Source organism: Centrocercus urophasianus, unplaced genomic scaffold, assembly GCF_019232065.1.
Source record: "Centrocercus urophasianus isolate 14NV4802_14NV808 unplaced genomic scaffold, USGS_Curo_1.0 seq_58, whole genome shotgun sequence".
NCBI lineage: Eukaryota > Metazoa > Chordata > Aves > Galliformes > Phasianidae > Centrocercus > Centrocercus urophasianus.
In genome coordinates, this window is record NW_024885177.1 from 483,073 (window position 1) to 509,582 (window position 26,510).

Consider the following 26,510-nt stretch of genomic DNA (forward strand, 5'->3'; position numbering starts at 1 on the left):
CATGCGCGAGCCGCGCCGTTCCCACCCTCCGCCGCTGCGCACGCGCCGCCCGCCCCGGGGCGCGTGCCGCGCAGCATGGCGCCCGCTGTGCTTGCGCACGTCCCGCTGCCACCGCCCCGCGCATGCGCCGTTTCGCAATGGGAGCGCCGCGCCTGCGGACGAGCGCGCGTGGGGCCTGGGTGGGCGGGAAGAGCGCGAACCGTGAGGAGGGGGCAGAGCCTCAGGCACAGAGTGACTGGAAAACCGAGCCCCCACGGCGTCTGCGCCTCACTGATCCTTCGACAGAGAGAAGTGATCGCATTTCCCGCTATTCTAAGGCTTCCTGGATCCCGTTCCGCCATTCACAGCCCGACACGGTCGGCCTGCACCACTTCAGCTGCCCGGGGTCCGGCCGTGCCGCTTCCCATGAAGGAGGCAGTGCGTCCTCCTGCCCGCGCTCAGCTGCTGTGAGGGAAGCAGTCGAACCCGCGCAGCCAAAGCGTCGTTCTCCAAAACCTCTCCCCCAGCTCAGCCATCTTGATTTTGCCCCGAATAATTTAAAGCCAACGAAACTAGTAGGTCCACAAAACATGATTAGGTCTCCCAGTACTAATTAACTGAATTTTTAAGACTTTGGCCAAATAAACCTCTAAGACCTAGCCTAAGTCAGCAAAGTGCAGCAGTTTACTTAAATGGTGGCAGAGTTAAGAGAGAAGAGGGCACCCATGTAACAAAACCGGACTTGTTCTTAGCTATAAAAAGTGAAATTATTTGTCTGCACCCGTTTCCTCTCAGTATGAAAATGAGAAATATCCTCAGGCTACTCATGCACCTACTGCTGTACTGTGAACGAGAATAACACTGAATTTCCAGGGAAAATAGACCTGAAAATGCAATGAAATACTTCAAATGCGGTGAAATACAGGCGCCAACACGTACCTGACCTTGGTGAGGTTTCTTCAGTTACAACAAGAGTAGCTTCTGCATCAACCATGTATTCTAAGTAGCTAACATGAAATAGCCATATATAGAACATGAGGTTCTAAATCACCTGAGTTTTAAGATAACAGTCAATATCATCTTGAAGATCAAGCGTATAAATGCCTGAAGGCAGAGCCAGTTCCCACAGATACTTTGTATTGCAGATAGAACTTTTCTAGGATCATCCTGCTTCTAATCTCCTTTTTCATCGAGACTCTTGGAGAACGATCCAGCAAGAACAACTTCACCACAGACAATTTAACTTGCCTTCATTTCTCAATAAATCAGTTTCACTACCTTCATTCTGTGTGATACCACCTAAACTCCAAGGTCTGTTTGGAGGCCTGAAGTATCTCTGATGGAACTTTGTAACCAATCCCATCCCACACAAACACATCTGGCGTTTTGCCCCCTAAGAGCACTGATGGAGGCCTTCACACAAAGCCATTCCCATCAGCAGCCGTGGGGATATAAATAGGGGCAGGGGATCACTGTTGTGTGGTAGCACCACTGCGGCTATCAGAGACTGAAACAAATTCAGACAGACCCATCTGCATTAATGTTTCACCTCCTTGTTACTCAGCAAAAAAGATGACTTTTATCAGAATTTATCAGGGTTAGGGTGCGTACAACTGTCACAGTTATCCCATTCTAGATGATCATTAGCAAATATCTTTCTTCGTTTTCTCATCTACGCTGCGCTGGCTGAAATAGTGATGTGTGGACATTCTAAATCTGCTTTACGTGACACTGATCTTTCCTACCAATATGACTGTATATGCTTGCATGTCCACACCAAATGTCTGATCTTGTCAAAAATCTGGATGCCCCTCAGTTATCACTGGTACAGAATTTGCTATATGTTATGAAAAGACAGCAGCAATGTAGACATTCTAATAAAACATTCCTTCACAGGTAGAAGGGCCACAGATGTGTTCTAGGTTAGAATCAGAAAAACAAGGTACTTATGATGCTGAACAGAGCCCCATCCCACTCTGCAATCCTAACGCTCCCAGGCTAACATCAAGCATCATTTGTCATCTCCATCATCCAGGAAGCGTTTGCCATAATGCTCATGGCATGAATATTTATCAGCAAAGTGGGACTATTAACATTTCTGAGTCAGACAAATTAATCGAGATTACAGAGTGAGTCAATGCAGAGCCAGAAATAGCATTCAGAAGTCCTGACTTTCAAACCTGTTCCCTAACCACTACACAGGTTCCTTAAGGCAGCTGAATGACTTAATTCGTGCTTATAAAGTAATTGAATCCTCAGGTGGAAAATGCTATGACAGTAGCTAAGGCGGAGGGACAAAAAGCCACGCGATCATAGAAGAGGAACAGTGGCTGTAAACTTCTGGGGAAGGCCTTTTGTGCAAGAAAAAGGGTTTTCTTATAGAAAGCCAGTCAGTCAATTCAAGTCGAACACATAAGATGCTGCCTGATTATCTCACAAGAGCTGCCAAACTAATTGCAGTTTTACGCTCACGGCTCCAAGGCGTTTTTTGTCCACCCTCTTCTTCAGTAACATTTTGCCTCCTAGTGGAGGAGACCAATATAGAAGCACCCGCTTTTTCTTGTGAAAGAAAAATAGACGTATTGTTTGCAAAAGGCAGAGGTTGTTAGAATTCAAAGGTAGACCATACTGAAAATCCATGCTGCTTCTTGGCTCTGAGCTGCATCGCACTAGAAAGAAATGCCTGCTGTTTCTATTCCAGCCACTACCACGACTTCTACCGTTAAGTCCTTTCTCTACAAACCCAAACCTTCCGTACCAGGTTAAATAAGGCATTTGTTGTGAGCGAACAATAGAAACTATTCAAGACACCGGTAGTCATTAACAGCAACCTCGGTCCCAGCACACCTCTCCCCACCTCAACTCTCTACATCAACAGTTCAACTTGCAACTGCTAATTATGTGGGAAAGGGCAAAAGGAAACACCTCCTACTGCTCAGTCTAAGTCAGAAGTTATGGCGGGAATGCCAGAGATGAAGAAATGAAGACACGAAATCCAGCGCACAGGAAATTACTGCTTCCAGCTACGTCACCCCCATGACCGCCCAATTCCAGAGCAGTAACAACAGATCAGCCTTCCAACAGGCAGCAGCCTCTCCCCAGGAGGACAAAGCTGCGTTTCTGCTCATCAACATCAGCGTTTCCAAGGTAAGCTGAGAAAAAGATAAATATATTTAGATTTGGGACAACTGAGTGGAAGCTACAGCCCTGCCCCAACAGAACACTGAGCACAGAGTAGGATGCTGCCAACATGTTTGATGGCATTAGCTTCTCCTCACCAGGAAAGCAGCAAAGGGACTTCAGCCACAGAGCTTGACTGCACCTCAGCCCTGTACCAGTCAGATAACAACAGGCTGCATGTTATTTGCTGGTATCGCTGTGGTCTGAAGTATGGTTGCCATTCCGCAAATATTAACCACCTAAGTGGCAGCTGTAGGTAATCTGCTGCATCAAAGCCTTCGAGACAGACTCTAGGGAAGGGTTTGGTTCAGTATTTAAGGGCTGAGAACTGAACAGCTGCACTGGTTGTACTGGGAACTGAGGGAGAGCAGGAGAACGGAGCAGCTGCTTTCCTCCAAGTGTAATGGAGGAGGGCAGGACTGCCTTAACACCCACCCACCCCGTCTGGCAAGCTCTCCAGGCTAAGGCCCAGAAATAACACAGCACCTAGCAAGAGGGGCACTACTCAACATGCAGCAAGAAGGATGAGCAATTTCAAAAACCTGTAAGTAGAGAGAAGGGATGGGAAGAAAGATAAAAAGCAACCTGACAAGATGTATTCTATGCATACTTTTATTAATAAAATATAAGATTTACAGCATATGTCAATGGACAGTGTTTTAGAGAAGTATCTATTGGACAGCATGACACCAAAGTCAGTAGCTGGTTTTGTTGAGGATAGGTTAAACCTCAAGCGACAGGCCAGAGATCACCGCTACTGCTGAAAACAAGGATTTCCCAAGACTAGCCTTAAAACTCCTGAAACCACCAAGCACAGCTGAGGTCCAAGAGGCAGTTCTGCTTGAGTGTAGTATTGCTAGAAGGCTGCACTTCCATCTACGAGAAACTACGTGTTCAGTTCTGTCTTTGCATCCCCACTGCCGTCTGTGCAGCTTTTCATGTATTCAGTGCATCGCTCAGGATATACAGATACACAAGTAAAAGCAGCAATCTTGCTCTCGCAAACCTCGATATTCCCAAAATAACAATTAAACCTTTGCGAAAACGGAGATGAATTTTTACCAGCTCTGTTGCTGAAGTAGTGCCCGATTTCCTCTTTGCTCTCATAAGGTAATGAACAATGTTGGGCCTGATCCCGTGAAACACCTCTATGGACGACAACCAACAGGTTTCTTCAACTGCTAGCAAGTATTTTTCGCCCTCTGGAAAACAGCTGCTGTTCCTGGGGCAGTTACTCTTTGTGAAAAAGAAAAAAAACAAGGCTAACAGGTGAAATATGGTAAAATCCTTACAAAGGCTCATGGTCAGGCATGCATGTTACAAGACAAATACTGTATTTAAGAGAACCGGATCTAATATTACAATCTTTACATTTTCAAACCTCTGCACAAGGACTTAAAGTAAAGTATGGTTGCAAGTGCAGTCTTGTTAACAATCTCTAACTCAGCCATAATTTTACAGCAGAAACAGTATCTTAGTTGATCAAATAATAGAGGCGTTATCATAACCGTCTATAACTAAGCCTTAGAAATAAGTTAAATCTAGATAACTGAAACGTGAAAGTCCTCCAAGTCCAGGTGAGTTCACTACGACTTTAAGCTTCATTCTGAACGCCTCCCTGAAGGAAGAGCAAACCTAAAAGCACAATTAGCAAAAATATCCGGAGGTAAAAACTCATGAGCCTTATAAAGCATCAGTATCTAGTTCATCTTTGGATAAGCCTTATTTGCTGAAGAGTTTAAATCTCTCAAATAGCTATGAACACTTATTTCATGCAGCTTCTGTACTCCACGTATTTTCTCATCATTGCACCATTTCACATTTCTGTAAGTGCAATAACATTGCAAAGCCAAAAGCCAGAAGAAACACTTGCATGGTAAAACTACATTTCCACTCGGTTACTGATAGCAATAAAATACAGAAAATAGAGCATCTCAGAATGCAGTGTAGTAGTTACCTATGTCATCACTTGTTATTTTGAGCTACATAACATCATACTGCTAGACAAGAATTCAAACAACTCGTTAAAAAACCACAGGGGACTTTGTACTCTAAACAAGGCAGTGAAGGTATCGTATCCTAAAACGAGGCATTAAAGAAACCAGGGCGAAACGAAGCATCAGAAGTGAGTCCCGTAGTGTAGATCTTAAACCTGCAAATTCTGCTCCTGTTCCAGCTTCAGCAATAGTTTCAGAAAAAAGAGCTCTTAAGGATACCGGAACAGCCCTGGTCTGCTCAGACAACGGCAAAATCCGACAGGAGCTCATGACTTTGAAATGAAAGTGGGCGACATCCTAAGGCTGGTATTATTGTCATTCATGAATGAATGCAGATACTTGTGAAATCCCTCCCTCTCTTCATTCCCATTAAAAATAATTAATACTGGTTAAAATCATTACAAAAAACATCATTTATTTTCATGCATCTAAGGTAAAACACAGAGTATTTGTATAAAGAGGTAGATTAAAAAAAGAAAACAGATTCTCCATTCTTTGTCACTTTTATTCAGTAGTTTTTTTTTTCTCCTTATTTTCTCTCTTTTTCTTGGTGCCAGACACGGCAAGGAGTGATTACAGTCAACTGTTCATTAAAACATTTGTTGCAACACAGACCCCCTTTACCACTGACCCCAAACGGACCCATCTCATGTGCTTTATTTGTGTTTTTTGTTTCTTTTCCTCTATACACCACCACCAGGGCGAGGTGGAGGGGGATGAAAGGGAAAGGGGGAGTCCAGGAAGCCAGAAGGAGGAATGCTACAAGCCACAGCAAGAATGAGCTGTATTTAATAAAAAAAAAGGGGCCACAAATGATACAGTAATGAGGTTACACAATTAAATCCCATAGCATGATTGAAGGCTTTCCCTGTGTTTGACGTCATCACAATGGAAGGCATAAAAAGTGGAGTAAACCGATGTTGATACAGTCCAATCTAGTCCATTAGGCAAGATGGTGCAAGTAGTCATTTAAATTAAAAAGTGCCCTATCCTCACCTAAATGGCTAGCAGACATGGAGAGCTCCGTGACACGTCAGCAGAGCTTTCTCCATGTAGCTATAAAAGTGTGTTGTCATATGGCACATTTTAAACACTGGAAAGGGGTGCCATAATGGACCTCTCATTCTCTTTCGTTTACAGGTACAAATGCTAGATTCAACTATTTCAACTATGCAGGAAGTGGACTCTTCAGTTAGGAATGCCAACCCTAATTCATTTTGTCTTGAAATATATACAAGTTGTTTGTAGTAGCTACAGCAATGATGTTTTCCTTGGGATGCCAGGCCGTGTGTAGAATCTTCTTGTTGAAGTCTAAGCTGTCAACACTGATTTCATCCTTCTTTCTCTTACCGCTCGCACACACTTTGCGTGGCTTCAGAACCGTGCGGGGTTTGTTGTTCTCCCGAGACGCCTCCAAGGTGACGTCGCGTTTCGTGTTTCTGTCAAACATCCTGAAGAAGTTGTTGTAAGATCCTGTCATGACGATGCTGCAGAGAAGGTGGGGGAAAGGAGGAAAAGTTCAACTGAAAATCATCCCAACTCTACACCTGTTTAACGAAGGCAATTCCAACAATCCAGTGCTACGGGATCAGCTGATTAACAGCTAACACACGTATCTTAGAGTCCATTCATCTCAAACTCATCTCAGGCTTCAGGCTGTCTGCTTGTTTCGATAACAACCTGGAAAAGCCTGGCATACAGAGAAGCATCCAACTTACCTGTCTGATCCGTTCCAGCAGCATTCAAATTTGTCAAAAATGCAATCGTTTTCATACAGTGAACAAAGTTTACTTCTGAGGTATTCATGCACCTGGGAAAGAGTTGAAACAGTTAATATTGAGCATGACAAACCTGTAAAATAACCTCTGGAACAGCGTCTGGCAAACCTGGCTGCTTCCCAGAAGCCCTGTTTTGGTGACCCATCACCTCCCTGCGGATGATGAAAGGAGCCCTTCAACAGTTTTTCTTATAAAACAGCTTGGAAATTCAGCAAGTGCCAGTGCTAGCGGGAAACGTTTCCTACAAAGCAAAGGTTTTACCTCCATGTCCTCAGGAGGTAACAGGACACTGCGAAATCAACTGAAGACTAAAAGAGACGAGCTATCTCACAGCTGGACATTTCCCTTCCTGCACTGCCACTGTGTAAGAGGGAGACTTTCACACCAACACACAGTGTGAGGTCCTGCCATCAGCCTGCAAACAGCAAAGTCCTTAAAGCACGTGTGGCACCCACTCACCTCACAGATGCTGCCTGTCCAGTCACTTACAGACACAGCTAACAGCTGCATCAGGACTAGCAGTAACACCATCAACGTCCATCAGTGTTTCAACCAAATACCTGGTATGTTTCCACAGGTCTGTTCTCCATATTTAAATCCCAGATCTTCACCGACAGATAATCTCTAGTCATCATGTAACGACCACTATGGCTAAATTTGACATCAGATATGGAAGAGATGATTTCAGAGAAAAACGATCTGTTGCTGGGATCTTCTGGTTCTTCAAACACTGCAAGGAAATAAAGCAGGCATTTCAAGAGCTAAGCTTCTACCTCTCCCAACAGAAATACACCCAGCTAGGTGTGGGGCTGTTTTTTAAGCACGAGACGCTCGCCATGTTGTATTTTAACACGGTTCACTGTTTAACAGTTTAATGCATGCTTACTGAGTGCTTACTTTCATCTAGCAGCAAGATACCACAGCCCACAAGCGATAAACACTGCAGGCCAGAACTTACACTTCGAATGCCTGTCACAGAGGGCAGATGCTCTCATGTCACAGAGACGAATCGTTCCTTTACTGCTGCTGTATACAAACGTATTACAGCTGTTTGGGTGGAACTCCGCAGCTGTTATCACCTCTGTCAGCTCTTCCATGTTGGCAGGCTTAATATCTACAATATCTAAACCATTTTGTTAAGGAATTTCCTCCAGTTTCCACAACGTATTTTTCAGTTTAAAGGTATTCAACAATTCATCAAAACACATCTGAAACAGCCAAGCAGAATTAAAACAAGCCAACAAAAATACAAAAGGAAGACTGTGCTTCAAGTCTGGAAGCAGAGCAACTCTTTGGAGCCAAAGCCATGCTACACAAACACGTCTCATGAAATAAAAGCCTTTTTTTATACATACGCCATACAAAACAATGCAAAAAAGATACTAAAACTTCTGTCTGTAATTTCTAGGTGCCACAAATTAATCCGCAGGTCATCTGCAGATAGGTACGTTTCATAGTCACTATTAATGGAGATGGAATTGATGTGATACGTGTGAGCATTGGCAAATATTCTTCGTGGACTAGCTTCAACCATGAGGTCCATGGGCCTGAATACTGGCACCTGCAAAACACACAGCAGTGCAAGTTCAAATGCAGATGCACTGCAGCAGCAGCACAGCCCTTCAGTGCCCCGAAGCTCGCTACAATATCTAAGTAACTGCGCCTGCAGAACAGCAGGCACAGAAACAGAGCTCCAGCAGAGACACCCAGAGCCGCACAGAGAAGCGGCGCCCACGAGCTCAGGAAAGGCGAGCTCTCCAACGCGCGCCCACCGCCCACAGGGGGAAACGGCGACGGCCAACCCGTGCAGGACAGCACTCACCCGTAGTGTTGTGACTGTAGTAGGATCCCTGTACCGCCCATCTTCCTCCTTCAGGTTGTAGCCCTCTGGTCTCTTGTCCCTTTCACTGATTTTCCATAACTTTATTGTTTTATCTGAAATTAAAGAGCCACGGCTGCGAATCAAAGCTCAGTAATGACGTCAGCCTTCACAGCTGATGCTCTTTAACACAAAGCCTTCAAACAAGACCAAAAGGACAGAACTACTTGGAGATAAGGAATTTAGATATAAATTTTGCTTCGTCTCAAAATTACACAAAGAAAAAAAGACAGGATAAGCAGCATTAAAAAGACCTCCTCCACAGTTTGTTCTTTTCAGAAAGTTAGAGCAAGTTTTTTTTGATTGCTACAGGTGACAAACGAAGTACTCCCACAGTTCCACACACCCCAACAGCCAGCCCATGCAACAACAGGTCATGCAGGATTAATATTAAGCCATCACTTACCGTTTGTAGACAATAAAAATTGAGCAGCATTTTTCTGGGGTAACCACCTAATTTTGTTGATCTTCTCTTCAATTTCTAAACTTTTCAAGTAGTCAAACTCTGGTTCATGGCTTTGAAAGGTACTGTAAACATTGTATTCTCCCCTACTGTGAGACTGGGTTTTGTTCTAAAAAGAGAATTAAACGATCAAGATAGGTATGCAACATACAGAATGCTTCGCAAGGCTGCAGAGAGAAGCCAGAACTCGATATTTATGCAGCAATATTCACAATTAGCACCCTGCTAATTAACACAAGGCTGGATGAGATTTCTACACTCCGCCGCTGCCCGCGTCAGATTTGCTGCAAGGATCCTTCGGTGTAAAGTTCACCTCATTTTAACAAGCCTGCAGATCAGACTGAAGAAGGATCATCTCTACTGCAAGAGCGTCGGTTTTCATCAGATCAGAGACAAGAGCTCCATCGCCCCTCATCGTCAGTTTTCCCACCTTCAGTTTGGGGAGGACATTTCCTCACGAGAAACACAGCCGCCTGGACAGCAAATCCACCAGCTTGTTTGGCACCATTCCCACATCTCACCTCCACAAGCAGCTCTGCTACTCTGCTGAATGATGTCCACATTCCCTGAAGTTTTCAACTGTTTTAAGAAGTTTTTCCTCCCTCCTCATTCTGAAGGAAAAAACCAAAACCTCTCTCACGAATCCATCTTTGCTAATCCGAGTCACAGCTGCAGCCGGCCTTTAAGGACGGTGGGACTCCTTGGAGCACTGAGAAGTCTCCGAACTCGTAGAAATTCCTCACCTTTCTACAAGCTGCATTTCGGACAGGGGCCTTCTAGCTCTAACACTGCACTGCAGGAGTGGAACCTCACGTTTCCTCCAGTGGTTGACAGAACTGGAATCCTTCCTGTTCCACCCCTTTCAAGAGGCTGCACCATCAGATGCCTTTCCTGTGAGATGTTCTTGGCTGCAGACTTCAATTCCCCTGTGTACCTCATGTCCATCCATTCATTTAATCCCTTGACATGTCACTACATAAGATCCCAGCTAGGCCACATTTGTCGTATTCCCTGCAGTGTTTTTTGCCTCACAGCCCTACCTAAAATGGTTGGCAGGAATTCTTAATTTTTTTCCAGTATGCTCATGGGGGGGGGAGAAAGAAAAAATGGCAAAAATGCCTTGGAAGTGGACTTGGCATGAGAATATTGTACCACACCTCTCAGTTACACCGGCCGTCCCACCCCAGAGAACAGAAGAAACTTTGTTCCAAGTTCCAGTTACACCTAACAAACGAAGCAGGGTCGCTGCATTCAATGGCAACTTCTGAAGTCAACCTACTGAGCGTCAGGAAGCGCAGGCCTCGACTCAGCGACCTTCTCTTCCATTCCACACTCACCACACTGATCCACCCTTGGACACACCTGTGTTAAAACTACAGGGCTAGAATACGTAGAATCAGCAATGCGTGAAATCCACCCTTGGGATTTAGAAGCAAGATTGAAACCAACTGATCGTCTCATGGCACTCTTAAAACCAAAACAAGGTGTTGGCCCAAGTGCCTGATGTGAAATTCCAATTTTGGCAATTGCAGGCTGCCTACGCAGATTCCGCCTTCAGTTTCAATCAGATACAGCATTCATTTCCTCTGAGTTATGTAAAGTCACTTGCTTCACTACGCAGAAGGGCTGCCACATTCCAGCCCACAGATGGCAGCAGCTCAGCAGTGGGCGAAGTTGCACAAGGCTGGGAAACTCAAGAGCTCCTGCTTTCAGAGGCTGCCTTCCCGTATGCATGGTTTGTGATGCAGCCTGGTGAGAGCTGGTACTTCAGTCCAACCAAAAGACCTAAAGCCAGCCTTGTAGGCAGTCTTGGATACAACTTGCCCTGCCAGTTAGCTGCTTCAGCCTTCACGTACTTTCAAGTAAAAGAATCTGTGAAGTACACGAGCAAGCTAAAACCCCAAGAGTTTGTGCCTGCCTACAAAGCACACAATAAGGAAACCAGGTCTGTATTCATCACGAGCTCTGGCCAAAGTTTAGAGAGGTCAGTCAGCCAGGAGCACCCCACTAGATGGCACCAACTGACCAGAGAGATTCATCCAGTCACTGCACTCCAGCTGCCCGCGTACCTGCAGCAGAAAGCAACTCGCTGGGGAACTGCGGTTTAAACTGCAACTGCATGGAGCGATGAAAGCAGCAGCAGCACGACCTTCCCAGGCAGCCAGATGGCAGAGCGCCTTGCTCCGAGTCCTTCTTCTCTTTCCCTTCAGTAAATTCTCATCAGGTTGACTTCCAACTACAGACTTCAAATCAAATGCTTCATCTCAGCTTTCCCACTTTCAAGGTAAGAGTGGGGACCCTTCCAGGCATCACAGGAGTTGTCACCAGAACTCCAAAAGACCAACGGAACAAGCATCAAATGGAAACAAACCCGCACTTCCGCAGTGCGGAGCAGTTCGGTTACGGCTCCCTGTACTGAGAGAGCTTTTGTTGGTTTTGTGTTGGGGTGTTGGTTGGTTTCTTTGTTCTCAATTCTCCTTAAAATGTCATCTCTCACATACAAGACATAACTAAGTGGATTCCATTTTTAGCCGGTTTTTCATCTCTGATTTTAGTATTAGCTCAGCTACGCGCTGCATAAACTTGCCAACACAAGATGTGGCTTCAAGCCTGCATCCTAGCATTTCCACACAAAAACAATAAGTAGAGGAAAAATATTTAGTCATCTCCCTTGATAAAAGCAGATTGCTTTGCCAGGTAGATTAATAACAAACCTTATTATTGCTCATATGCAAATACCGACTGCTTATTTGAACATGGTACACTAACTTCCAGTATTAGAGAGATGCCAGAGATTTACTGAGCTGTTTTCTCTGCAAATCAGATAATAACAAATAGATTTTGCAGTATTTGCTGAGAAATAGAAGCAAGTCTGTGCTGGACACTGCTTTCTGACTCAGGTCTCAGAGAAACAGAGTGCTTGTGCAGAAACATCTGAAAGCTGCTTAAGCACACGTGTAAAGAAACAAGCTCACATCCTAAAAGAAGAGATGGAGGAATTCTGTACCTGACGCAGAGATGGGATGCATCAGAGAAAGCATAGCTCACAGTGGGACAAAAAGCTGCAGTCAGTATTTTTACAGCATCAAACCAGAAGTAAACGCATTGAGTGCAGCAACCCATGCTGTTTATTTTCAGAAAGAATGCAGACCCACCCACAAAAACCTTCTGAGGGGAAAACATCTGGTAAGTACCGGCGTTTATAAGATCAACTAGGAGTCAAACTAAAGTCTGCTTTCCTTCCACGCTTCCCATGGCTGCACTTTAAGTCATACCCTGAACGTTCTGCATAAAAGAGAGCAGCTGGTCAGTTCAGCAGCTAACTTCAGATGTGAACAAAATTACTGCAGACACGGGAAAAATACCTCCAGTTCCACAGCAGCACGAGGGATGCAGCAAACAGTTTAAAGGAGAATTCCCTCTGGCACTAAGACTTGCATGAGATACACTTTAACTGGCACGAAATCCTAGATCTCGGTAAGAAATGAGTGTTGACAGAACCTTCAACTATTTTACCTGACTGATATCAAAACAGAAAAGGATGTCTTAGGTCACAGCTACAAATACATTTAAGGGCAACTTTTATTTCCCCAACTACAGTGAAATCTGAAATAACAACCACAGCCAAGCAGGGCACTGTAAGGCGACAAATTTCAGCCTCCCCAGGGTCTTCGCGCATCCTCCCTTCCTTTTAAACCACGTCTGAACTACAGCTGAAGGCCACAATCCTAAAATTCAACTCGTTGCTAACGCTGTCACAGCTTTCAGTAATTAAATTCCATTATCTTCTCATCATTTATTACACAAACACTGCCCACGGAGCACGCTGTAACAGCACACACCTTTCCTTTAAAAAGAGCAAATGGAAACAGAGGTAAACGTTACATCTGCTTTAACTGAGCACTCACCTCCTGCTCCTGTTGAAAGATGACGACTCGCCCTCCTTTGTCTCCTGTTGCTAACAGCTCTCCAGAATGGTTAAATTCTACCGTAGAAATTATATCCGCTGCGTAGGGAAAACAAAGGCACAGGTTAATCGTGCCTCTGCGCACCAAACGGCGAAGAAAGCTGTGACTGTAGGTAAAAAACAACAGCAGCCCACGTGAATAAAGCAACTGAAGTATGAAATACAACGAGGAGCTCCTCAAAACACACAGAAGCTATTTGGAGAGGTTCTGCATTCGAAACCAGATCAGTGAGAGTTTAGGATTTACGCAGTTACTTCTCAGAGCTGCTTTTCTGTTAGGAAAGTAATGTAAGCATAGAAACAGATTTTCAGTACGCTGCAACACCAGTGAGAACCTGTGGCAATGCCTGCATTGCTACATCTCCTCCACGCCCACCAAGGGACACAAGCAGCACCCATCGGACCGCCCAGCTGCCTTTGACGGAGCACTGCACACTTCAGAGAGCCCAGGGAAAAGCTGCCAGGTGGGGGCAGCCGGAGCTGGGCACGTAAGGAACACAAGGATGAGGGACAAACTGCCAGAGCGGGATCCAAGTTGAACACGATGACTCAAAAACCCGAATACCTCTTCTGGATGAGCAAGCTCCACATTACCACCTATTTTTACGTAGAGTGCTAAAATTAAATGGCAGATATACATGGACAAAAGTGGTATCTAACATTGAGTTCATCTGTTTGTGAAGCAGGAAGACTGAAGGGTTAAGGACAACCTTCCAGCTCAAGCACAACTCCAGCTCTCAAACACCCCACAGTACTTTCCAGTGCTAGAACCAGAACCCAGGCCATCTTTTGAACAACATCAGACTGCCGTTGCACTGCATTAAACTACTTAAATCCAGCTTTCTGCAGAAGGAGGTACCCCAGGCTTTTCACACGTGCGATTCAGGCTGCTGCACATCCATGCCAGTCCATGGCAGACGAGCAATGTCCATCTTCCCTACTGGTCAGTTTCTTCATTCCGTGTCTTAGAGTTAAAAAATCTGCTCTACAAACTGCAAGCTGCTGCTAAACATCAGCTCACAGCTCTTAAGGCAGCACGTTGAGGAAGTGAAACACGTAAGATTTTCCTCTTATTTAATAACAAAATGAAACTTACATCATTCTCCAGCTGCCTTAAGCACACGGGCGGTGGCCTCTGAGGACATCAGCAACCTGCTCTTTAGTAACTGCATTACACAGCAGCTCCAAGCACCCTGCGTATCTGGGAGCTGCACAACAAACAGCCCAGACAAGCAGGCCAAACCCCGCTGCAAAATCCTCCAAGGTAAAAGATGCAGAGTCAGAAGCTTGGCACGAAGCTCAGCTGTGTTTGCTAACACACAGCAGCATGCCACATCACAAAGCACCAACAGGAGCCTGTCTTCACTGCCAGTTGTGTGGCACTGCAAAAGCAAACAGGCTGAACTTTCTCAAGAGCACTGTGTTAAGAACACAGATGTGACACAAACCTGTGTGCAGGTAAACTGAGACCCACATCACTCACGGTGTAAAACCTTGACCTGAGCGCACTTGTTTTCTGCCTACTGCATTCATTCACATACTTGTGAACAAGAAGTGCTTTCTCATGTCTGTAGGACTTCAGACTGCACAGCACTTAAATGAAGACGTGCCATTCAGCATCTTCCTTTCACATCTGGACAGCATGCAGAAAAATGCAAACCAACCAAACTTTGACTGTACCACACAATGCAGACCTTGACAGGAGGAGACCCCACGGGAATCAGTTACAGAAAAATAACTCCTCTTAATACAGGAGTCTACAAACAATGACCATTCTGGAAAGCGTTCAGAAACAACACCGCCAGTCTTCAAACTGATAACCCAGCACTTTATCATCAGATTTAAGCATGCACACGGAAAGAGAACAAAAATTATCTTTGAAATCCAGCATACACATCTAAGAACACATTAACCAGTTCTCTTTTGATGCAACTTACCAGGAAGTTTTGTAAGGTCAAAAGCCTGAAGTTTGAAAGCCTTACAATCTATAGCAAGAACAGCCTGAAAGTTTACATGCACCTTTTGCATTTATTTTAAGATCATCCCAGCCTGAGATCAGCAATCTGCAAGTCGACGCAACTCCTGCTGTCTGTTCCTCTGCTCATGAACCTCCAGCAGCAAACTTGCAATGCTTGCATCCCCTGCCCTCCAAAAGCAGGCGTGACGTGACTCCCGCGATCAGTTCTATGCAGAAGATATTTGCAAGCACGTGGACCAAACATAGTATTTAATTCAGAAAAAATGCATTCCTTTTATCAGCAATTGCAAGAGGAAAAGTAATTTTCTAAGCTCAAGATACATCTACAGAATTCTGTGTGCCTTTACTGCAAGCTTGGGCTGCTCCAAGGACACAGCAAACGTGCTAAGGAAGGAGGCAGAAGGTGCCTCACGGCAGCCCCAAGCAGGGCTCAGATGCACATTAATCCAAAGTCAGCGCTGAAGAGCAAAGCGACCAACCATGCATTTTAAATCCAATAACTCACCGTTACGACTATCGTATTGCCATACCTTGCTCAAAGACAGAGACAGACATCAAGGCACTGGTGTTGAACTGGGTGGATTTAAGAGTGTTTGAGAACTGACAGGGGAAGCATTTCATCTTCCGCAGCGCACCGATTCGCCTGTGTATTTTCATCTGTATTAACACCCTCGCTGCCAGATAAAATCGATGTCATCCCCTGCTTTGCAAACAGTAACTGTAATTCCCGTGGCAGTTACGTGTGGGGCTGCTTTAAGTCTTTCGATGCTGCACCGGGCAGAGCACGAACAGATCCCCGCCTGCTCCCTGCTGCGACGCTGTTTTTGTTGCTGTCTCTAGGTGGGAGTCGTGCAAACACAGAGCGCTGCTCTCACACCATCCCCACACCAACAGCTCCAAGGGGAAACAGCCGAGGGCGCAGCAGCATCGGCGCCCTGCACTAACACCAATGGCTTTTGGAAATAGATGCGTTCCATGTTTACTGCTGATGTCACCTGAACGCCCTCCCTTCAAACACCAGACTGTCAAAGAGAAGAAACCACTGAACCCTTATCTGATAACCACATCCCACAGCTCCTCAGCACGCTATGCTACGAGACTTCCACAGAGTTACCAGCACACACGCAGTACCCAAAGCCCGAGGGGTGCTTCTCCTCCCCCCAGGCATCCTAAGACATCTCTGACACCAGGATGAAGGATGACAATTTCAACTGCTGCAATTTTGGAATGCTACAGCACAGCATCAAGCACACGGATGAAGACACCTCTCTAACAAGACCAAGAAGCAGGACAGAAGTACCTTCGCTCCACAGCGCTCCTCCAAACCTGCACTGAGTTTATTGGCTTGCGTAACGCGGGACAGACAGCTCAGGGCTCATAACTGCATCAGCGCATGGATGAACACAGCTCTCACTGGCCCCACTTCACACTCTCAATACCACTGCAGAGCATTAAATACTTCAAAATAATGGCTTTCATTCACATGAAAGCAAAGGAAGAATACACACAGCCCAAAGTCCATTTACTACTGCCATGGCACATACACTGCCAATAGAAAAGGCTGTGCAGTGCTGACTGAAATGCTACAAACCCCACATAGAACCACTGTGCAGGTCAATTCCTGCCTCCAAGAAGCAAACCACACTACTGCCAAACTCAGCCAGCAAGCTTAAGCATGCTACAGAAGTGCAAGAAGGCTCCTGGTCCATCATCTAGCATCACACAGCGGCAGGACAGAGTCTGCTTTCTCAGGAGTGCTCAAAGCCTGATGTTTTTCCCTGATGCAGCACCTACAAGCTGATTTCCTGCAGCTGCTTCCAAAGTTACTTTTCTTCCGCACATCACCTTTATTTTTACAGCCAGCTCTAAGCTTTTTATGGATGGCATCATCTTCACTTGAAGTGTTCCAATAAAACTGTAAGAACCACCAGGCGCAGACAACACTTCTTGTCTCAGGAGGAGCAGCTTCATGGGTTTTCCTTCAGAGATGTGGAGACAAGAACCTGAAGCTCTCCAGCTTGCCTGGAACCAAAGGAGCCTGAACAAGGTGTTCATGGGAGAAGCAGAGAAGACATTCATCTCCAAGTTCTAGTAATGGTTAAACTAAGTGTTCACAACTCACTGTGCCAAAGGGAGCCATGCCAGAAGCCCCCAAGCAGCTCTTACCAGCAGCAGACACCTCTTGCTATGTTATTCTTGAGAAGAAAACAGCCAAAATACCAGCCTGATTTGTTCCCCAGGGGATGACAGCAATTGTGAGTTCAGAATTTTTACTCAATATTCGTTACACCAACTCCTGCTATTTTGGGCAGCTCACCTTACAAGAAAATGACAGGAATGAATGCCTAGTGCTGTAACACGTGAATTCGGAGGCAGCTGCAGGACACTGTGGTTGGGTAAACACAAGCAGATAAAGAGGCCCAAAAACTGACTAAAATAAGGCCAACATGGGACAAGAACAGAACTGAAATCCTGCACAGCATCAAAAGGTGGGAGCCAAGGCTGCCTTCATCTCAAGCCAGAAAGTCCTCTTGTTTAAAAAATGCTTTCAAGTGGGACCAACTTTGTGCCATTACCAAGGCACAGCATCCTCCAACTCTTAAGAAACGCCCCCTTTCAGAACTGTTTTGTTACCTTACTTCATTCTGCTAGGAGATGTACCTGCAGCTTGAAGCACAAAGCTGCATTTGTGTCATAAAAGTCTCACAAATTTCGCTCTGCTTGCAGCCCCTTCATGGGCCAAAGCTGAACCAGTTCTGAAGAGCCAAAGAGAAACTGCTCAGTCTGGGTTTGAGAAGTAAAAGGTCCTTAAACTCCCAAATAACCCGACTTCAAGACCCAGCACAGAAAGGTGGGGCTGTCAGACACAATTCAGACGATTTGAAAACTGAAGCTTATGAAAGATGACCAGTTTAAATGAAAATAGGCAGAACACGTCGTTCTAAAATTGGTGAAGAAATGCATCTGACATCAGAAATGCATCTGACATCAGAAATGCTGCTTCTTCCCTCCGCTTTAAAGGAGAGCAATGTTTGCCATCAGCAGCTCGGTGACAGACCAAAAACCACTCTCACACTTCAGGGCCCCTCCATGCTTTTCAATGAGGGAAGCTGAATGCTGAATAAGAAGCACAGATTCAAAACTATGAGCAAACTTTTTTTTTGGCTGACGTTTTTCCACTGTTGACAAGGCAGTGAAACAGCTTCATCAATTCAAACAAGCAAAAGATGCTTTAAGCCAATGATTCGGTTTCCAGAAAGCCCATTGTGAGCCTGAAAAACAATTCTGTATAAGAATTTGTTTCCAATAATAGAATAAAAGCTATTTTATTAGTAAGAAGAGGCTATCTATTTTAACGTACCATGAACTTTTTATAAACTCTGCTTATAGAGCATGCTTGGTAGGCAAAACGTGTCACCTACTCTGCAGCAGCAAGTCAATCACAGCAGCCAACAAAGAGCCTCTTTATTCCAGCAGATCTGGAAGGTCTCTGTGCAAGTTTCTGGAATCACGTTGATCTGCTGCCCCAGCAGCAAATCGGGCTGTTTACACAAGTGGAGCGATCTCCTGATGTTTCCAAGTACTGAACAAAGAACTGGAGTATTGAAATGCATTTTGCTGCTCCCTCATTGTTTATACACCTTCCCAGCGGCTCCCAGCTCTGCTCTGGGAATTTTCCACAGGAGCAACTGAAACATCCCGGCTGCAGCGCAGAGCAGAGCGCTTACAGGTTGTAATTCTGTCCTACGGGCTAAAAGGACACTTGCTGACCAGATGTGCAGGCCGTGCCCTCAGTTTGCCCGCCGTATGAATCGTCAATCTGTTTTTGGTCCAGCTAAACATCAACCGATCATCCCAAGGACACTTCAGAAACCACCTGGAATGGGAACGCTTCAAGAAAGCAACTTTTAGGATTACTACTAAAATCCAAGGAAGCCCAAGCAGTCTCCAACTGAGAAGAGAACAGGAATGGAAAAGCACAATGAGGTACAAAGACATCATAATATACTGGACTCAACAAACTGCAGCGTGCCCGTCCTGCCCAGCTTAGCTCCAGGGATGAAGTCAGCATGCCCAAAAGTGAGCAGGAGCATCCGCACAGAACTCACACGCCTTCGGTGTCTGGAAATAACTTGTGGATGGTTTGGCACTTTCCAACCAAGGGTTATTTATCATGCTTATCGAGAGTTCTAATTTATTGCCTGTTAGGTATCTGAAGCTAGACAGTAAAGTGTTAATCTCAAAGCGAATGGGAAAGCTGTGTAACAAGACCAAAGAGACTGACAATGCATGGATTTGCAGAGGTCTCCCAACGCACCTACACACACCAGGAAAAGCAGAGACCCAAATGAGCACTGTTTAGTACTGACAGTATGAAAGAAAACACCCCCTGCATTCCATCCCTAATTTATGTGCGCAGGGGGGAAGGGAGCCCCAGGATTCTGTAAGTTACCATGACCAGTTTTACTATTGACTTCATTTCCCTTTTCTCCATTCACTTTCAGGAGTGATTCTCCACACTCATCCCATCTCTCAGAAGTGACCAGGCAACAAAAGCAAAGGCAGCCAGGGAAAGGCATTCCAACTGCCCAAAGCACTTCTCAGGAGTCACCCCACACTGCTTTCTAAAAGATCTTCTCCTTGCTAGGAGAGGGCATTAAAAATATACCATTTCCTGAGAAACACGGGGATGGGGTGGAAATACATGCAAGACAGAAGGAAAGAAAGGGGGGCTGTCTTTTGTGGCAGCGCCACGAAGCAATGCAAGGGGCAGCTGGTTACATGGTCCCTCCTAAGTACCAGCCTGCAATGCTGCTGCACACAAAGAACACACAAAGCACCCAAACGCAGAGGGGAGGGGAGTTCCTATGACCCCCAGCTAGCTTTGTGCTGGCGCTGGCCCTACCAGAGTCATACACAAACATAAAGAAGCCAGAGATGCAGTTCAAGCAACCCAGTTGGTTTTGTTGGCCTCTGAAAGTCTGGGAAACCTATGCGCAGGGAAAACGTTCAGAGTATTCTCCAACCCCACAGAGAGCTGCTCGCCCTCCAGGCCACTGTGCTACAAATAACAAGCACATCACTAAAAAGCTTCTTTCCCAATTTCTCCATTTCTTCTCCTCTTTCCAACCATGCCAAACTTTGAAGGAAGAAAAATAAAGCAGTCTACGTAACAGACAAGTCCCAGTTAATTACAAGTTCAACTTCGGATTTGCAAGCCTGACCTATTTACTCACTGTTCTCACATACCTTGCCTTTAACTTTCTACTCAGTTCCCTAAACCAAAGGCTGGACCCCTCCTCATTAAGCAGATGACAGCAATAGGAACTTGAACCTTGTTGGCACTGGTTTGATGTATGGCTAATAGTTCTCTGATAGTTTTACTAAGCTCAACAACCAGAGAGAAAAACAACCCCAGTCCATCTGCTCTGCACAAAGGCAGCTGCTCCTGTCTGCAAAGCAATTGCAGTGACATTAAAATTGCAGAAAACAGAACTGAAATAGAATTAAATCTCAAGTTCTTTTACAGAAGTACTACCTGTGAAATGGAACAGGTGAAGTGTTTTAGCGAGGTAACAGCAGAAACAGAACAATCCCTTCCTACCAGCACACAGCGCCTTCCATCCGGGAAGCCATCTCCTCAAGCTCCCCGATTGCTGCTTTCAAACCAACCCTGTTTGAAGGCACTTCACAGAAAGCCCACCAGCGGTCCACACAACAACTGAAGCTGAGCAGGGAGCAGCACCCTGAGCGCTTCATTACTTCTGTCTCATCAACACCGCTGCGCCTCACTGGGCTGCTGCTGGTTGTGGCTCAGCACTGCCAAGCTCCCACAGCCCCACTCAGTGCAGGTTCCCCCAGCATTTAGCACCCGTCTCCTTTACGTCCCACCTCCAGACGAGGCAAGGGCCCAACCAACAGGCCTGCTGCAACTTCCACAGGTCACAACACACACCACAGAAAGGCATTACCATCAACTCACACTTTTTTGAATGACCTGCCACACATCTCAGTTACACCAGGCAGCTTTTTGCTCAACCACCTGAACTTCATTTGCTGGAGGCAAGAGGGAGAAGAGGAACAACCCCACCTCCAGAGGGCACAGCCGGCTTTGCAAAACACCACTGAGCTCACAACCAACAGCCACCTGCATTTCTGTCCATCTGCACAGCGCGTTCACACTTCCAGCGACAGCTCCCTGGAAGTGACAAGTTGGTAACGCTGAGACAGAAAGGAAACTGTTTAAACCTCAGCCCACCAGCTTCCTCCCTGACTACAGAGGGAAATTCAGTGTCTCCAGCACACACAGCTCCAGGGCCCCTGTGGTGGCACAGGGAAAACAGGACGAAGTCAGAGCAGCCCTGAAAACAGGTGGGATGGATGTGCAACAGCTCAGTGCTTGTCACTGAAAATGACAAAGTTAAATGTTTCATCTCTGTGAAATGAGTTAAAGCACTCACAGATCAGTACAAGCTTTGGGAAAGAATTTTTAAGCCTTAAATTGATTTAAAAGTTGATCACTATGGACCTGGTGAAGCATCCGCTGTACCACAATTACTGCAACCACTGGACTGCATCTGACCACAGGGGTTTTATTCCTGCTCACCGAGTCTGCAACTGTGTTCTGTAATCCCCTTTATGCACACAGCAGTCACTGTACATTTACAGAGGAAAAAAGCCTAGAGGTGAGCAGCTGAGAAGAATCTGAACAGCTGTCCCATCTAATTAAAGCACTAAATAGAGTTTGGGGGCTGTTTTTTATTTTTTTTTTTTAAACCCCAAATTATTTTATTAATAAGAACTCCAGAAATTACTGTGAAAATCTTCTAGTAAACTCATAACAGCGGATAGAAGAATGTTCTCTCAACAGAAACAAATGCAAACCTGTTTGGTTTCCAGGTAGAAACCCATTAACCCTCATCACCCTGATTAATTGCTTTCTATTTTTAAACCTTGAGAAAGGACATTTCTGCAGCTCCCTTCAGAACACAGGCACATCCCGCCTTCCCAGAGGTGGAGCAGCACAGTGACCACAGCAGCACCTTCAGCCGTCGAGGCGCTGCACAGCAGCACAGCTTCCAGGAGCCCAGCCTTCCTGCAGCAGCCGAACGCCGAGCACCAGGGACCACCGAGCTGCAGCCAGAGCACACAGCCACGCATTCAGCACACATCGGCCCCGAGGCAAACACAACAAAAACGCCCGCTGTCACGGCGGCACAGGCTTCAGCACCGCATAGTTAGCAGGCAGGGTCAGACTGCTCCAGCAATGTGAAAACACAAACTGCGCAGCGAAGGGAGCGCTGGGGGCTGTTTTCAAGTCCTCTGGTGGCTGCCTCACCTCTGCTCAGAGAACGTTCTCTGCACACACCTGAGCCGATCTACCCTGTGATCCACCCTGAAACTGCAGGGAAAGGAAACCTTTCCAGAGCCCTGCGCATAAAGAGGAAAGAGGCTCTGAACATCACCCAGTTGTTGCAAAACGGAGAAGCTATCGGGTCAAAACAGAGCCATTCTTCAATTCAACCAGCTAGACCAGCATGGCAATACCACGAACTCAGTAAAAATGGGCTGCTTAATGCCTAACAGGAATTTCCTACAGTCTCCAAAGGCATCTTCTGTCCTGCAGCTTCAAATACTGTTGCTGCGGATCTTTACAACACTCTCGGAAAGCCTCGTGAGCCTCAAGGCAGTCCAAGAGCTTTGCAAAAGGCCTCAAAGTCCACAACTGAAGAAGGAGCCTGCTCAGGAAGACAGCCGAGACAGTCCCCTCTTCGTGCTGTTTGGTTTTTCCTTTAAACAACGTCCTAAAGAATCTACTCAAGTGAGACTCTGTGTTAATTTATGAGCTCAGCAAACATATTTAGAAAGACCACCATACACACACGTGCAAAATTTTACTTGGAAAAAAGCTAGAGCACTCGCTCCTAATCCGCATGCTTCCCCAAACTCCAGTATTCCTTAAAATATGCCAGGAAGTGCCTATTTGCTTTTCCTATTCACACTAATTCAGGTCTATTGTTGGCTGAAACAAAGGTCTTTCAACCCGCATCACCCGTTCCCAGGACATTTGACACCAGTTTATTAATATCATAAACAGAAGAGCCACAAGTGGCAGAAATCCAGGCCCACTCCTGGTACCCGTCTTAAATAACCTCAGAAAGGCGGGTGAATAAATCCCACCGCTGGTGGAGCTGCAATATTTGTTCACAATTAGGAACAAGCAGTTAAAGGTCACGGTTTCTCCTCGGCCCGTTCTGCACAACACTGCAGAACACGTTCCCAAGAAACTGCTCAGCTCTGCCCACCAGCAGCACTGCCTGCCTTCCAACAAAAAAGTAACCAATGACAAAAATCAACATTTCAGCATTTTTAAATACCAGCCAGCTGCTTGACGTGAATGCTGCTGTGGGGCTGCCTTCCAAGTCACAAAACCCGGCTGCTGAGAGCTTCCAGCCTGTGAAATTTGCATCTGCTTGGAGGTAAAAAAGGGAAAGAGCCAACGGGGCCTCCTGCCGGGACAGCACAACCCCTCCTACTGAAGGGCTGGGACGACCAGGATGATCAAACAGTTGCTAATCTGAGTAACATCACTGCCAGAGGCTGTGCGTCCCTACACTGAGTTGCTCTCTAATACCATCAGAAGGAATGTTTGGATGTGAGAAAAAAGAACAGAACAGTGCATCATCTCTGCTTCATACGTAACACCTGTATTTGAAGAAAACCTGAGCGCATTGCAACTGGAAAGCTTTTTCCTTCTGAAAGTATCTATTAAATACGATGCCACCTAACATTTTGGATTTGTGGCTCTGGGACGTAGCTTCTCCCAGCATACAACAGTCACCCCTCACCCGGAGGAATTAACTGCCCCTGTTAAATGCAGATAAAGCAATCCCAAACAGCACAGAACTCTGACGGCATTACTGACACGATAAATGATAGCGGCTGCCATTACAGCAGCGGCGCCCCCCACACACAACAGTCTGCAGCAGCCCAGAACACTCACATAACCAAGTCTTGACTGGTTTACACACACCAAAAACAAGAGGAATAAGCACGTGCTCCTTGGTGCTGCAGCACAGCACTCAAAAGTCTTTTTTAACCCTAAGTGAAACCTGAGCTACAATGCAAGCCCAGTAGAACACGAAGCTCCTGGTTTGCTGGAAGGGAGGAGCTGGCAGTGCTGCTGTTCTCTGCGCCTACGGTGCATCCCTACCACTGAGGAAGCATCTGAAACACTCCTGAAAATGGAGCGATGACTAAGTGGCACAGGAGTACAGGGCCTCCTCCATTTTGAACCTTCTTGCTCCATGTATTCAGTGTCGCAGCTCTGCACCTTTCCAGCACACACGAGTCCTTTAAAGAAGGTAACTGGACCAAGCAGTAACAAACACAGCCCACGCCGCTTACACTGCCAGTACTGAAACCCTATTTAGCTAACAAAATCTACACAGATTTATGAGATGCTTTCCTGGAAGATGATGACAGAAGGGTTAAGCTATATTTGTATCACGCAGAATTTACAGTTTCTTGTCCTTTATACAACTACAGGCAGATCAGGCATTAGTTAATTACAAGGGAATGAAATTAACCCAAGCAGCAATGATCCTTGTGCAGCTCTGCTGGAAAACCCGCAGCCCCGGAGCTCAGCTATGCGTGCAGCTCCTTCAGGATGGATCCTGCTCCAACCAGCACTCCACATTTCTCATGTAGAACAACACTGACGTTCACATTATACCTAATATCAGGATTTCCCAAAATCTTTTAAAAGAATTAGTGTTACTGAAGCTTTATTTTTACTGAGATAAAGATAACATGCTGGCTCTGTAGCCCTTTCCAAGAACAGGCTAATTACTTCTTGTGGCAGAAGTGTTTTACTGTATTGCCAAGCTGTTTTATTTATACTTTCTCCTTCTTTGGGAACTGTTCTCAACATGCCTGGGAGGAACAAAGAATGTTCTCGAAACATCTTACACTCAGAAATACCATCTAGGTCCTAAAAAAGACAGACGTGTCAGCAGCTAAGCTGCTCTTCCCATTAAGTTATGCCCACTCCACAGCACCAAGCCCCCCCTCCTGTGGGTACCCAGGCTACTTCCCATCCAAGACCAGGGTGCAACCCCCACGTGCAAGTTTTACACCAAGCACGATTTTGAACATTATGAAAAAACATCATTCAAGAATACAGGAGGTGATGCTTCAAGCACACGTTTCCCAGGCTGTTCACTGCCCCTAGATGAAGGCTTTTTACTAAACACCCATCAGCAGTAACATGGGAAGCTGGAAGCTTCGCATTAAAGGCGGCGCTGACGAGCTCCCAAGGCCTTCCCAGACTCTCTATGGTTCCACCCTCATTCTGTGCTGACAGCCGATAAACAGGTTTGATAAACAGGACTGAGCGTAAGGCTGCAGAGCACAGATTGCACAAGGGCCGAACGCACATTCAAGCTCTTTGACTCCTTTTAAATGAGGTTCTCTGCTTGTTAAAATATTCAGTAGCAACAGGCCTAGAGGGACAGCAGCCCTGGGAACCAGGTGAATCACTGAAGTGTTTACTCACCTCTCCAAGCTCAGACGGCTTAGAAGCTTCTCCTCAACACAATAAGACATCTTACTCAAGACAGCTCGCACCAATTAGAACAGAACACGCCTGCACCAAAACGGCCCCTCCATCACTTATCCAAGGGTGCATTCACTGAGATGGCACTGGAAAACCTGCACTACAAAGTGAGCTACGTATGAATTCATATCACCAAATGCCCATTCAGTACAAAATGTTAAAAGGAGGCTTTTATTTGGATGGCTGCTCTTTAAAAGAAGCAATTGTTTCTACTCCATGCTGTATTTACTTACCACATGGCGTTTGCTTGTATATTTTTTTTTTTTTTTTTTTTTTTTTTTTAAATTAAAATACCAATATAGCTTCCACACTACTGAGGAAAACACACCTGTTTCTGCCTGCATTTGTGCATTTTATCACCTTTTTCTTCCTTTACTTGAATCAGGTGACGGAGGAGCCCTTGAATTCACAGACTCACAGAACTGTAGAATGCCATGGGTTGCAAAGGCCCACAGCGCTCATCCAGTTCAACCCCTGCTGTGTGCAGGTCACCAACCAGCAGCCCAGGCTGCCCAGAGCCACATCCAGCCTGGCCTTGAATGCCTGCAGGGATGGGGCATCCACAGCCTCCTTGGGCAACCTGTTCCAGTGCCTCACCACCCTCTGGGGGAAAAACTTCCTCCTAAAATCCAACCTCAACCTCCCCTGTCTCAGTTTAAAACCATTCCCCC

The 26,510-nt window shown here is 45.8% G+C and overlaps 1 protein-coding gene across 2 annotated transcripts in view; it reads right to left on the reverse strand.

The window, feature by feature from the left end:
- Nucleotides 1–3,755: 3,755 nt before the first annotated feature.
- PPP2R2A (protein phosphatase 2 regulatory subunit Balpha) overlaps nt 3,756–26,510 on the reverse strand; it is a 34,005-nt gene continuing 11,250 nt past the window's right edge. For both annotated transcript variants that reach the window (XM_042836142.1, XM_042836144.1), the window contains exons 3-10: nt 13,185–13,282; nt 9,220–9,385; nt 8,757–8,869; nt 8,318–8,495; nt 7,893–8,057; nt 7,495–7,664; nt 6,875–6,966; nt 3,756–6,643 (exon numbers count right to left, since the gene is read on the reverse strand). In XM_042836142.1, the coding sequence (XP_042692076.1) occupies nt 6,364–6,643; nt 6,875–6,966; nt 7,495–7,664; nt 7,893–8,057; nt 8,318–8,495; nt 8,757–8,869; nt 9,220–9,385; nt 13,185–13,282 (1,262 nt within the window). In that variant the 3' untranslated portion in view covers nt 3,756–6,363. The remainder of the gene's footprint in view (nt 6,644–6,874; nt 6,967–7,494; nt 7,665–7,892; nt 8,058–8,317; nt 8,496–8,756; nt 8,870–9,219; nt 9,386–13,184; nt 13,283–26,510) is intronic.